The sequence below is a fragment of the Hyla sarda genome, chromosome 1, assembly GCF_029499605.1.
Source record: "Hyla sarda isolate aHylSar1 chromosome 1, aHylSar1.hap1, whole genome shotgun sequence".
Lineage (NCBI taxonomy): Eukaryota > Metazoa > Chordata > Amphibia > Anura > Hylidae > Hyla > Hyla sarda.
This window is the reverse complement of record NC_079189.1, coordinates 263772585-263787444: the sequence shown is the minus strand read 5'-3', so window position 1 is coordinate 263787444 and position 14860 is coordinate 263772585. Positions and strand designations below refer to the sequence as shown.

The 14860-nt window shown below is 43.2% G+C and overlaps 1 protein-coding gene across 1 annotated transcript in view; it reads left to right on the top strand.

Moving 5' to 3' along the window:
* LONP1 (lon peptidase 1, mitochondrial) overlaps positions 1-14860 on the top strand; it is a 76052-nt gene that overhangs the window by 24252 nt on the left and 36940 nt on the right. Inside the window, exon 10 of the mRNA XM_056571518.1 lies at positions 2841-2928. Within this exon, the coding sequence (XP_056427493.1) occupies positions 2841-2928 (88 nt within the window). The remainder of the gene's footprint in view (positions 1-2840; positions 2929-14860) is intronic.

Here is a 14860-nt window from a genome sequence, read left to right as displayed (position 1 = left end):
TTAACAATAGCTGTCATGTGGTGATCATCATAATGGTCACTGTTACAGGTGACGTACATTTTACCTGCATTACCTAGACCTAATGTTTACTTATTCCCCTCTTATACAGCTCCTTTAAAGTTAAAGGGGTATTTCAGCTTTTGCCCATTTAAAGGTATATCACCCTGACACCAAGTTATGTCTGTGTTAAATGTACATGTAGTACCTGATTTTTATTTTTAGGCCTAGAGGTTCATTATTTTTGTGCTCTATGGATTACTGTTTTGATCCTTTCTCTGTTTCCTTGTTGGTCACAAGGGGCTTGGCTACATCTGGTCTTGCCTGACAAACCAGCCCCCTAATGACGTGTGCAACCTATTTGTACGTCCCGACATGCCTGCATTGATCGCGTCCCCCGCTGTGACTTGATCTCAGCACAGTCTGCAGATAGAGCAGACTCTTTCAACCAAGGCACGTCGGAACATACAGATGGGGCCGCTCATGTGGTCGAGGGGCTGGCTTATCAGGCAAGATGAGAAGCAGCCAAGATCCATGTGATCAGTTGTTGTCTCAAGCTGCACAGGGAGCTGGGAAGGTCTTGAGACTGCATTAATCTGCAGAATGCTGAACCTCTGGGGGCATAAAAATCCCCCCAAAAAAGGGAGCCGATCCACCCCTAACAGGTACATTTTACACATTCAGAACTTGGCATACCTTAAAAGTATATATATATATATATATTAAAAAAAAAAAAGTTCTAATACCCCCTTTAAGACATTTTTAAATTGTATTCATTGCTTAATTTAATTTTGAATAGTACTTAATAAGAATGGCTTAACCCCTTAATGACCAAGTGTTTTTCAGTTTTTGCATTTACGTTTTTTCCTCCTTAACAGTCCACCTACAAATCCATATGATGGCTTATTTTTTGTGCCACCAATTCTACTTTGCAGTGACATTAGTCATTTTACCCAAAAATTCACGGCGAAACGGGAAAAATAATCATTGTGCGACAAAATTGAAAAACGCCATTTTGTAACTTTTGGGGGCTTTTGTTTCTACGCAGTGCATTTTTGGTAAAAATGACACTTTATCATTCTCTAGGTCCATACGGTTAAAATGATAACCTACTTATGTAGGTTTAATTTTGTTGGACTTCTGGACAAAATCATAACTACATGCAGGAAAATTTATATGTTTAAAAATGTCCGCATATGGGGATGTATTGTTCATTTTTTTGCACCATGATCTGAAGTTTTTATCGGTACTGTATTTGTTTTGATCGGACTTTTTGATTGCTTTTTATTAATTTTTTTATGAAATAAAGTTACCAAAAATACGCCATTTTGTACTTTGGAATTTTTTCTCCACGTATGCCATTGACCGTGTGGCTTAATTAATAATATATTTTTATAGTTCAGACATTTACGCACGCGGCGATACCACATGTTTGTTTTTATTTTTATTTACAGACTTTTTTTTTATGGGGGGTGATTTTGACTTTTATGGAAGGGATTAAATCACATTTATTAACTTTTTTTTATTTTTTATTTTTCTTTTTTTAAGCAATGTTATAGCCCCCTTTAGTAGCTATAGTACTGCATACACTGATTGCAGACACTGTTCAATGCATGGCAATAGGAATGCATTGATCAGCGTTTTCTGCGCTTGATTGCTCAAGCCTGGATTTAAGGCTTAGAGCAATCAAACGCCGATCGGACAGCTGGGAAGAAGGTAAGACACTTCCTGCTGTCCTCTCAGCTGTTCTGGATGCTGCGATTTCACCGTGGCGGTCCCGAATAGCTCCGCTGAGCTAACCGGCAGTGTATTCTCCCGTTTTAGATGCCGCAATCAATTTTGATCCCAGCGTCTAAAGGATTAACACCAGACATCAGCCCGATCGGCACTGTCTGGTATTAGCTGCGGGTCCTGGTTGCTGATAGCAACTGGGACCCCGCAGATATCAAGCGCGCTCAGCTTCTGAGCACGCTTCACATATCGGGAGCTGGCCCCAGGACGTAAATATACGTCCGTGGTTGTTAAAGGGGTACTCTGCATTAAAACATCTTATCCCTTATTTAAAAGATAGGGGATAAGATGTTGGATTGCTGGGGTCCCACTGCGGGGGATTCCCAGGCCGGCAGCGGTGGCGTCCAGAACACTGAAGCTTGCAGTTCTGTGTTCGTGATGTCATACCACGTCCCCTCCATTCATGTCTATGGGAGGGGGTGCGACGGCTAGTACATAGCTGTCACGCTTCCTCCCATAGACTTGAATTGAGGGGGGTGGCAACTGGCATTGCCAGTCATCTGGCATGGAACGGAGTTCACTCTGTGCACCGAATTACAGGGGTGCCACAGTGGAGATCGCAGGGGTCCCCTAAGATGTTTAGAGAGGAGCACCCCTTTAATTCTTGAGTAAATGTTTGTTTCTGGCTTAATACACAAGCTGCATTCTCCCCCCCCCCCCCCCCCAACACACACACCCCAAACTGCAGTAAATAGTTTAAAATGTTGATTCTGAATCTGTAATTTTTATCTTTATATTCACTTGCATTCCTCCACTGTAAGCTACAGACTGCATAGAATGGACTACAAATCATATTTTATAAAACAAGCCTGCATTACAGAAATAACAAATTATCCAATGAAACAAGAGGAGCGAGGTGGGCCCTGATCTCATTAGCTAACAATCTACAAAGCTACTAAGCTTGTCTGTATAATGGAATACAAGTGAGTAGAAAGATATAAATTACACATTCGGAACCATTGTCTTTTAAGCCATTTACGGATTACTGTAGTTATGAGGATTTTGGAGGTGCCGGAGTCTCTTTAAACTGTAACATCTTAACTTCTTTACAGGAGAACATATGTTGGGGCCATGCCAGGAAAAATTATCCAGTGTCTAAAAAAGACCAAAACTGAGAATCCTCTAGTTCTCATTGATGAGGTTTGTGATTCTTCTTAATATGTTTAGTGTTGGTACAGTGAGTGCTGTGATATTTGTTTTTGATGTTTAGAACGTTTTCCTGTTATTGGTTGTCCATTCGGGACATCTGCTTTTCCAATTAGTAGTGTACCTCTCATGAAACAAACTTTTTATATTTTAAAAATAAAGCCCTACTGAACAACCTGTGTGAAGTTGGCACCCCATGTTCGCAAAAGCTGAATATGAATGCACCATTTGTTTGTGCTGCGTTTGTGCTGGTTTGTGCCGCAGAAATGAGCGTTTGTGCTGGTTCGGTTCCTGAGTTATTGCGCGTTAGATTTTTATGAAGCCCCGCCCCCTTTCCACCCCATGAAGTCAAAATTAAAAAACAAATACACCATTCATTTGTGCTGTGTTTGTGCTGGTTTGTGCTGCAAAAATGAACGTTTGCGCCGCTTTGGTTTCCGAGATATTGTGCGCTTGATTTTCTGAAACCCCGCCCACTTTCCACCCCATGAAGTCAAAATTCTAAAACAAATACACCATTTGTTAGTGCTGCGTTTGTTCTGGTTTTTGCCGCAGAAATGAGCATTTGTGCCGCTTCAGTTCCTGAGTTATTGCGCGTTAGATGGTGGCAATTGCTACCATTGCCTCTTGAGAAAGCCGCGGAGGTGGTGAAACATGTAGAGGCGGCAATTGTGTGATCTTTTAAGCGACACCAGAGTGATCCTCACATTCGGCAGCCACTGAAGGGCTACCCAGTTACTTAAGAGGATATTGCTCCTGTATAACAAGCTCGCTGTTATATTTGGATCACCTGGATGTCAGTTTTAATCTTATTTTGTAGTTGGGAATTATCTTTTAATAATAATTAATAAAAATTACTTTTTAAGGGGTAAGCAATAGGGGTTTACACCCCGGGCTCCGGCCTTGGGGTTTAGTTATTGAGTTGATATATGGCCCCTTACTACCCTAGGGTAGTTTGTTTAGCATAGCTGATTTTCTGAAACCCCGCCCTTTTTCCACCCCATGAAGTCAAAATTCAAAAACAAATACACCGTTTGTTTGTGCTGGTTTGTGCTGCAAAAATGAACGTTTGTGCTGCTTTGGTTTCCGAGATATTGTGCGCGCCATATGTGGGAACCCCGCCCACTTTCCACCCCATGTTGTCAAAATGTAAAAACAAATACACCATTCGTTAGTGCTGTGTTTGTGCTTGTTTGTGCTGCAGAAATGAGCGTTTGTGACGGTTTGGTTCCAGAAATATTGCGTGTTAGATTTTTATGAAGCCCCGCCCACTTTCCACCCCATGAAGTCAAAATTCCAAAACAAATACACCATTCGTTTGTGCTGGTTTGTGCTGCAAAAATGAGCGTTTGCGCCGCTTTGGTTTCTGAGATCAGAGAAGTTACAGTTACATAGTTAGTACGGTTGAAAAAAGACATACGTCCATCAAGTTCAACCAGGGAATGAAGGGTAGGGGTGTGGCGCGATATTGCGGAAGGGATGGGATTTTATATTTCTTCATAAGCATTAATGTTATTTTGTTCCAGGAATGTATCTAACCCTGTTTTAAAGCTGTTAATTTTTCCTGCTGTGACCAGTTCCTGAGGTAGACTGTTCCATAAGTTCACAGTTCTTAAGGTAAACCTTTTTAAGTTAATTTAGCATTATGGGATTAATGTAGCAATATATGATTTATTATGATATACATACAGTTATTACTACATATTACTACAGAGGTGGAAATGTCTGTATGTGCGTCTGTATGAGGTCATAGGAATGTCATAGGGATGTCATAGGGACGTCATAGGGACGTCATAGGGACGTCATAGGGACGTCATAGAGACAGGCATGATGCCTGAAGAAGCTGCGCATGCGCAGCGAAACGCGTTGCATTTAATAAATCAGTTGATTTTATCCTTCTCCCTGACGGTTCCTTTCTGCGCCAGACAAACTCCTGATTCTGCGGTCTTTCACCCCCATTCAACAGCTGAGAGTGGCAACTAATGCTGCTCAGCCAATAACCTCCATTGTGTAAGCCATTACAGAATGCTCGTCCCGATGACGTCTTTGACACTATGACGTCCCAATGACGTCCCAGACACTATGACATCTCTGTGACGTCCCTGTGACGTCCCTGTGACATCTCTGACACTATGACATCCCTATGGCATCTCTGACACTATGACATCCCAATGGCATCTCTGACACTATGACATCCCTATGGCATCTGACACTGTCATCCCTATGGCATCTCTATGACATTCCTATGACATCATACAGACGCACATACAGACATTTCCACCTCTGTAGTAATATGTAGTAATAACTGTATGTATATCATAATAAATCATATATTGCTACGTTAATCCCATAATGCTAAATTAACTTCTCTGATCTCAGAAACCAAAGCGGTGCAAACGCTCATTTTTGCAGCACAAACACAGCACAAACGAATGGTGTGTTTTTTGGGAATTTTGACTTCATGGGGTGGAAAGTGGGCGGGGCTTCATAAAAATCTAACACGCAATATCTCTGGAACCGATCCAGCACAAACGCTCATTTCTGCGGCACAAACCAGCACAAACGCAGCACTAACGAATGGTGTATTTGTTTTTACATTTTGACAACATGGGGTGGAAAGTGGGCAGGGTACCCACATATGCCGCGCACAATATCTTGGAAACCAAAGCAGCACAAACGTTAATTTTTGTGGCACAAACGCAGCACAAGCAAATGGTGTATTTGTTTTGGAATTTTGACTTCATGGGGTGCAAAGTGGGCGGGGTTTCATAAAAATCTAACGCACAATAACTCGGGAACCGAACCGGCACAAATGCTCATTTCTGTGGCACAAACCAGCACAAATGCAGCACTAACGAATGGTGTATTTGTTTTTGAAATTTAACATGGGGTGGAAAGTGGGCGGGGTTTCAGCAAATCAAGCGCACAATATCTCGGAAACCAAAGCGGCGCAAACGTTCATTTTTGCCGCACAAACCAGCACAGACGCAGCACAAACAAATGGTGTATTTGTTTTTTAATTTTGACTTCATGGGGTGGAAAGTGGGCGGGGCTTCATAAAAATCTAACGTGCAATAACTCAGGAACCGAACCGGCACAAACGCTCATTTCTGCGGCACAAACCAGCACAAACGAATGGTGCATTCATATTCAGCTTTTGCTGAACAACTTTTCAATTGCTTTTATTTAAAAAAAAAATTCCATCCTTTCATGTTTTATTTTTTTACTTTAAAAACTCCTCCACTAGGGGTCTTCCTAGCAATCCTTTCAGCAAGCATTTCAGACTCAGTGAGTGAGTCTGGCTCACTCTTCAGTCAGAACACATAGGAGCAGTCAAACAGGCAGGAGGGAGGATAGCACTGAGCTGTACACAAGCAGGGAGTGAACAGAGAGGATACATTCCCTCTTCTCTTTTTTTTCTCAGTTCCTCTCCCCTCTCTCTCCACTTTCCACATGGCTAATTATATATGCGCTGCTTATTTCGCTGTCCATGGACTTTGCTATGACAACCTCTCCTGCTCTGTGCCTTCAACTGAGCTACTGACGAGCATATAAAAAGTATTTTTAGGGGGTTTTAAAGCAAAATAAATGCAGGGATAGACTTGGTCAGAGTCAGGGACAGATGGGGAGGGGGATTAGGGAAAGTTTAAATTGTGATAGGTACTCTTTAACCCCTTACCGATGCAGGGCGTAAATGTACCTCCTGGTGAACTAGTACTTAACGCACCAGGACATACATTTACGTCCTATGCATAACTGCCAGCATTGGATCGATGCTCGCGTCATGCATGGCAGGCCCAGTCAGGCCCGATCACGCGGATGTCCGCCTTTAACACCTCAGATGCCGTGATCAATACAGATCAGGCATCTGCAGCATTGCGGACACTAAAATGGATGATCTGATCGGCCGCAGCGCTGCCACGGCGATCCGATCATACAGCATTACAGCCGGAGGTCCCCTCACCTGCCTCCGCTGCCTTCCACGGGTGTTCTGCTCTGGTCTGTGATCGAGCTGACCAGACTAGAAGATGACCGATATTACTGATCAGTGCTAGGTCCTATGCATAGCACTGAACATTATTAGCAATCGAACGATTGCTATAAATTGTCCCCTATGGGTCCTCTATTTCACCCCCAAAAAGTGTTCAAAAAAAATTATATATATTTTATATACATATTTGGTATTGCCGCATGTGTAAATATCCCAACTATTAACCCCTTCCCGACCTATGACATACCTGTACGTCATGGGTGGCAAGGTGTTCCTGACCCATGACATACAGGTACGTCATGAACATTTTTGCCGCTACTCGCGGCATCCCGCAGCGCCCGGAAAGATGGTGGCTATCACTGATAGCCAGCCATCTTACCATGCGACCACGGGGGGTTTCATCCCCCCCCCCCCCCCCAGCGATCGCTGCTATCAGCTGTTCAAATCTGACTAGCTAATAGCAGCGTTTCACTATGAGAATACTTAGCAGCGCGGTGTGTGAGTCCGGATCACGGGGATCGGGACACACACCGCTCTGCTAAGTGTCCCTGACCCGTCCCCCGGCGCCACTTACCCGTCCGAGCGGTGTCCCGAGCGGTCCCGGCGCGAGCGACGTCCTCCATGCGGTCCCGGCGGCGCTGCGTCCCGGAGGTGAGTTTCCGGCAGCAGTGCGGCATCTTCATTGGCAGCAGTGAGATCGCCGTAAAGCGATCTCACTGCTGCCTCTGGGAGTTTCAAAACTGCAACTCCCAGCATGCCCAGACAGCCTTTGGCTTTCTGGGCATGCTGGGAGTTGTAGTTTTGCAACATCTGGAGGTCCTCAGTTTGGAGACCACTGTATAATGGTCTCCAATCTGTGCTCTTCCAGATGTTGCAAAACTACAAATCTCAGCATGCTCAGTCTGTCCAGGCATGCTGGGAGTTGTAGTTCTCTAACATCTGGAAGAGCACAGATTGGAGACCATTATACAGTGGTCTCCAAACTGTGGACCTCCAGATGTTGCAAAACTACAACTCCCAGCATGCCCAGACTGCCCAAGCATGCTGGAAGTTGTAGTTCGGCAACATCTGATCCTTCAGATATTGCCGAACTACAACTTCCAGCATGCCTGGGCAGTCTGGGCATGCTGGGAGTTGTAGTTTTGCAACAACTGGAGGCACACTAGTTGGGAAACATTGTCCGTTTCCTACCTCAGTGCCTCCAGCTGTTGCAATTGTTGCAAAACTATAACTCCCAGCATGCACTGACAGACCATGCATGCTGGGAGTTGTAGTTTTGCAACAGCTGGAGGCACACTGGTTTGGAAACACTAAGTTTGGTTGCAAAACACTTGAAAGTTTATTACTTAGTGTTTCCAAACCAGTGTTCCTCCAGCTGTTGCAAAACTACAACTCCCAGCATGCACGGACAGCCAAAGGGCATGCTCGGAGTTTGCAACAGCTGGATGTTTGCCCCCTCCCCCCAATGTGAATGTACAGGGTACACTCACATGGGCGGAGGTTTACAGTGATTGCTGCAAGTTTGAGATGGCGCAAATTTTGCGCTGCAGCTCAAACTTCCAGCGGCAAACTTGCTGTGAACCTCTGCCCATGTGACTGTACCCTAAAAACACTACACTAACACTAACCTAAAATAAAAAGTAAAAAACACTACATATACACATATCCCTACACAGCCCCCCCTCCCCAAAAAAATGAAAAACGTCTGGTACGCTACTGTTTCCAAAACGGAGCCTCCAGTTGTTCCAAATTAATAACTCCCAGTATTGCCGGACAGCCATTGACTGTCCAGGCATGCTGGGAGTTTTGCAACAGCTGGAGGCACCCTGTTTGGGAATCATTGGCATAGAATACCCCTATGTCCACCCCTATGCAAATCCCTAATTCAGGCCTCAAATGCGCATGGCGCTCTCTCACTTTGGAGCCCTGTCGTTTTTCAGGGCAACAGTTTTGGGACACATATGGGGTATCGCCGTACTCGGGAGAAATTGCCTTACAAATTTTGTGGGGCTTTTTCTTCTTTAACCCCTTATGAAAAGGTGAAGTTGGGGTCTACACCAGCATGTTAGTGTAAAAAAATAATTTTTTTACACTGACATGCTGGTGTTGCCCTATACTTTTCATTTTCACAAGAGGTAAAAGGGAAAAAAGACCCTCTAAATTTGTAATGCAATTTCTCCCAAGTACGGAGATACCCCATATGTGGGCGCAAAGTGCTCTGGGGGCGCACAACAAGGCCCAGAAGGGAGAGTGCACCATGTACATTTGAGGCGATTTGCACAGGGGTGGCTGATTGTTACAGCAGTTCTGACAAACGCAAAACAATAAATATCCACATGTGACCCCATTTTGGAAACTACACCCCTCACGGAATGTAATAAGGGGTGCAGTGAGCATTTACACCCCACTGGTGTATGACAGATTTTTGGAACAGTGGTCTGTGAAAATGAAAAATAAAATTTTTGATTTGCACAGTCCACTGTTTCAAATATGTGAAACGCCAGTGGGGTGTAAATGCTCACTGCACCCCTTATTAAATTCAATAAGGGGTATAGTTTCCAAAATGGGGTCACATGTGGGGAGGTCCACTGTTCTGGCAGCATAGGGGCTTCCTAAATGGGACATGCCCCCCAAAAACCCTTTCAGAAAAACTCCCTCTCCAAAATCCCATTGTCGCTCCTTCCCTTCTGAGCCCTCTACTGCGCCCGCCGAACACTTTACATACACATATGAGGTATTTCCTTACTCGAGAGAAATTGGGTTGCAAATTTTAGGGTGATTTCTCTCCTTTTACCCCTTGTAAAAATTCAAAAATTGGGTCTACAAGAAAATGCGAGTGTAAAAAATGAAGATTTAGAATTTTCTCCTTCACTTTGCTGCTATTCCTGTGAAACACCTAAAGGGTTAAAACACTTACTGAATGTCATTTTGAATACTTTGGGGGGTGCAGTTTTTATAATGGGGTCATTTATGGGGTATTTCTAATATGAAGACCCTTAAAATCCACTTCCAACCTGAACTGGGCCCTGAAAAATTACGATTTAGAAAATCTTGAGAAAAATTGGAAAATTGCTGCGGAACTTTGAAGCCCTCTGGTGTCTTCCAAAAGTAAAAACTTGTCAATTTTTTTATGCAAACACAAAGTAGACATATTGTATATGTGAATCAATATGTAATTTATTTGGAATATCCATTTTCCTTTCAAGCAGAGACTTTCAAAGTTAGAAAAATGCTAAATTTTCAAAGTTTTCATGAAATTTTTAGATTTTTTACCATGAAAGGATGCAAATATCAGTGAAATTTTACCAATGACATAAAAATAGAATATGTCACGAAAAAACTATCTCGGAATCAGAATGATAAGTAAAAGCATTCCAGAGTTATTAATGTTTAAAGTGACAGTGGTCAGATTTTCAAAAAATGCCCTGGTCCTGAAGGTGAAAATGGGCTGGGTCATGAAGGGGTTAAAATGAATGGTTAATGATACTGTACGGTGAACGGTGTGAACGTAAAAAAAAAAGTCCATAATAGCTGCTTTTTTATAAATTTTTATTCCCAACATTTTTCATAAAAATGTATTAAAAGTTTTATTTAAGCAAATATGGTATCAATAAAAAGTACAGATCACGGCGCAAATCATGAACCCTCATACCGCCACTTATACAGAAAAATTAAAAAGTTATAGGTCTTCAAAATAGGGGCATTTTAAACGTACTAATTTAGTTAAACCGTTTGCAATTTTTTTTTTAAGCGCAACAGTAATAGAAAAGTATGTTATCATGGGTATCATTTTAATCATATTGACCCAAAGAATAAAGAACACGTCATTTTTACCGTAAATTGTATGGCGTGGAAACGAAACCTTCAAAAAATTTCTAAATTGCGGTTTTCTTTTTAATTTCCCCACACAAATAGTATTTTTTTGGTTGCGCCATACATTTTATGGTAAAGTGAATGGTGGCATTACAACGGACAACTGGTCGAACAAAAAACAAGTCCTCATACTAGTCTGTGGATGAAAATATAAGTTATGATATCTTTGAAGACGAGGAGGAAAAAAACAAAAACGTAAAAATAAAATGTGTGAGTCCTTAAGGCCCAAATGGGCTGAGTCCTTAAGGGGTTAAAGATTAATTAGTTCTAACATCCATAAACCACAGGGGTGACAGATTTGATTCTCTATAGTTGAAAGAGGTTTTCTGGTCACTGCAGTGAAAATAAAAAATTAGGTCCATGTGCCCTAATTAAGATTGTGGACATCAGTTGTCTTCATGGTAAACTTTCTCTTTAGGGCTTTTTATGAAAAAATTGTATTTCTTGGTCGGCATCCATTGGGGGACACAGATCGTGTGTCCCCCAATGGATGCCACCCCCCCCCCTCCCTCTATACTAGGGAGCCCTGGGGTCTCCTTGTGAGAGGATGGGACTTCTCTCCTTTTTATTCTGAGCTGGGGGCCTGATTCCTTAATTTTCCTAACTTTTTCATAGATTTTTGCTTACTCACGTTAGCGGGGGGTTTCTTTTTACGCTCGCGTGGCCGGCAGAGTTTTACTTCCACTTCGGGAGCTGTGCGCGGCTAACATCCCGGCCGGGGTCTCCCTCTGTTACATGCATTCCAGCTGCTGCCGGGGTCGCGCCAAAAGGGAAGATCGGTGATTTGCGGCTATTTTGGGTTAATCGGGATGATAGGTGCCATCTGAGATGGCACCTATCATCCTTTAGCAGCAGGTGCCACCTCACGATTGTCCTGATTAGTCGGCCGTTACTGACCGACAAGTCAGGACGCCTGCTGTGGGGGTTTCCATATTCTGCACCCGCTCCGTCCCTGTTCCAGAAGGCGAGAGCGGGGAGTGTGTACCTGAGGCTGGGGCTCCCGATTGCCAGCATCTGAGGCGGGATCGGGGCTCCAGCAGGCAATGGAGGCAATTGCGGAGCAGCAGGAGGTAAGGCTAGCCTCCTGCTGTTGCTAAGCAAAAACTGCCAGCATGTACACAAGGGCATGCTGGGAGTTGTATTTGTGATTTCTGCTGTTTTATAACAACTCCCAGCATGCCCTTTAGTAGTATGTGCATGCTGGGGGTTGTAGTTATGCAACAGCTTTTTGTGCCTCCAGCTGTTGCATAACTACAACCCCCAGCATGCACAGGCAGCCAAAGGACGTGCTGGGAGTTGCAGTAGTGTGATAGATGTGATAGATCAAAGTGATAGATCTGAGGACATCTGCAATGATCACTGAAAGTCAACTGTATCCTGGCTCTCTAATCTACTATATGCTTCATTAGGGGTTGTGTTCTACACATTACTGTAATAAGTGATTTCAGATAAAACTGGTTGCTAAATACAATGCATTTCGAAAGATTGTTGCAGTCTTGTGTTAATATTAAACTTTACCTAATCTCTCATGACAGCACCCCTGGGGAAGACCTCCCACCGCAGGACAGGAAACCTGGGAATATAAAAAAGGGACACGCCTCTCCACACCTCAGCTCAGGTTTCCTGTCCTCCGGTAGGAGGCCTGGGAGCGGTCTCCTTACCTCTCCAAAAGGCTGCAGGTCCTCCCGTAGTGGGGCTCCCTGTCCGGCAGAAATCTCCTCTGCATCTCTGTCCTTTCCCCGGGTCAGCGGCGTTAAGGAGGTGGGGCTGTGGAGTAGCGTGGCTTCCGTCAGCTCTCAAGTCTCTGAGGCCGGTGCGTCGTTGGCGCAGTAACGCTGGCAGATGTGACGGCAGCCCGGCAGCGTAGCGTCACTTCTGGTTCCGGCCCCATTAAAAAGGGCCGTGGGATTTCTCCGTTTTGGATCCCCCTGTTGACGTTTTCCTTCGTCCCCCATGGAACCCCATGGAAAGCAGGCAGCCAGCCCGCAGCAATATCCAGCAGCTCTGAACTTGCCAGCAGCAGTATTCAGCAGCACCAGCCTGCAGCAGCTGAGCAGACCATTCCTGGTTGCCCTGCAGTGTTTTTTGTGCTGAAAAACTTCCTCCAGCATGTCAGAGCTTTCGACAGAGGGAGGTGGATGCTCCAAGAAGAGTAGTTTAAGCATGACTACAGAGGTGTGGATCTACTTCTGGGTGAGATAATTTCAATTTCATTCTAAGTCAGGCTATTGTTTTGGTTTGTAGGGTAGCAAGAAGTCTTCTTCTAAATCCCGTAATAAAGAATTCAGAATGTAGGAAGCAGTTAGATCCTGCCTATAAAAAGTCTATGGCTGACATTTATCATAGTCTTTAGACTGTTTTTTGTGTCTATAAAAGGCGCAAGCAGGGTCTATTTGTGCCTTTTTTGCGCTATTTGGTTTACACATTTCTGCTGATATTCACGGATATGACATAGTTCATGAGGTTGAAAAAAAACCAAAGTCCATCAAGTTCAACCTATATCCCTAATGAGTCCCTACTGAGTTGATCCAGAGGAAGGCAAAAAACCCTCATACTAGAGGTAAAAATTCCTTCCCGACTCCAAATATGGCAGTCAGTATAAATCCCTGGATCAACATTCTGTCCATATAAATCTAGTATACATAACCAGCAATGTTATTACTCTCCTAGAATGCATCCAGACCCGTTTTGAACTCTTTTACAGAGTTCACCATGACTACCTCCTCAGGGAGAGAAGTGAATTGGCAATACACATAATATGGAAGGGTTTTATGAACTGCAAATTTTTGTGAAAAGGTGAAAAAGCCACTGACAAGTCTCTCAAACTACACCAGCCAAGACTTAGCTTAGCTTTTTGGTGTATGTGAAGAGAGAAATTTCAGAAAATGTGTACCGGACCAAAATTCATCAAAAGCTCTGTGACTATTTAATAAATTTGGTGCTCTTTCACATTACCAGCACACAAAAAAAAGGTGTAGAAAAATGCTTCACTTACACCTACAATGATAAATGCCGACCTATACGTGCAGCTTGTATTGAAGTAATCGTGGCCCAGGATTCCTCTGCAATTGCTAGCAACCTAAGAGAGATTCATCCGTTAAAGGATTAGAAGTTGTCAGGATTGTGGGTGCTTCAGCTTCCTCTGTGGTCATCCCTGCTATTTCCAGTCCCCTAGTATACAAGAGGAAAATCTTACTCTATATTCCTCCTCTGATGAAGAGTAAGAAGAGTTTAAAGGGGTACTCCGGTGAAAACCTTTTTTCTTTTAAATCAACTGGTGCCAGAAAGTTAAACATATTTGTAAATTACTTCTATTAAAAAATCTTAATCCTTCCAGTACTTATTAGCTGCTGAATGCTACAGAAGAAATTCCTTTCTTTTAGGAACACTGATGGCATCACGACCACAGTGCTCTCTGCTGACATCTTTGTCCATTTTAGCAACCGTGCACAGCAGATGTATGCTAAGGGCAACATGGTGGCTCAGTGGTTAGCACTACTGCCTTGCAGTGCTGGGGCCTTGGGTTCAAATCCCACTAAGGACAACAATAAATCAAGAGTTATTATTATTATTATTATTATTATAATGACATCAGCAAAGAGCACTGTGCTCGTGATGTCATCAGAGAGAATTCCAAAAAGAAAATAATTTCCTCTGTAGTATTCAGCAGCTAAGAAGTACAGGAAGGATTAAGATTTTTTTAATAGGAGTAATTTACAAATCTGTTTAACTTTCTGGCACCAGTTGATTTAAAAGAAAAAAGGTTTTCACCGGAGTACCCCTTTAAGTCCAAATTGCTCTTTTCTCCAGATGATACTGATTAGCTCCTCAAAGCAATCCGCCTATTGGCTAATCTTGATGAAAGCAGAGAGACAGTCACGGCTGAGGACGCCATATATGAAGGCTTGGGTCCCAAGAAATCCTGTACATTTAATTAGCATAAAATTATCAAGCAAATAATTGATAAGGAATGGGAAAATCCTGAGAAGTAATCTTTTTTTCCTAAACTCCTTAAGAGGAAGTACCCCTTTTGAGGAGTCAATAAATCATGGAATAGAGCCC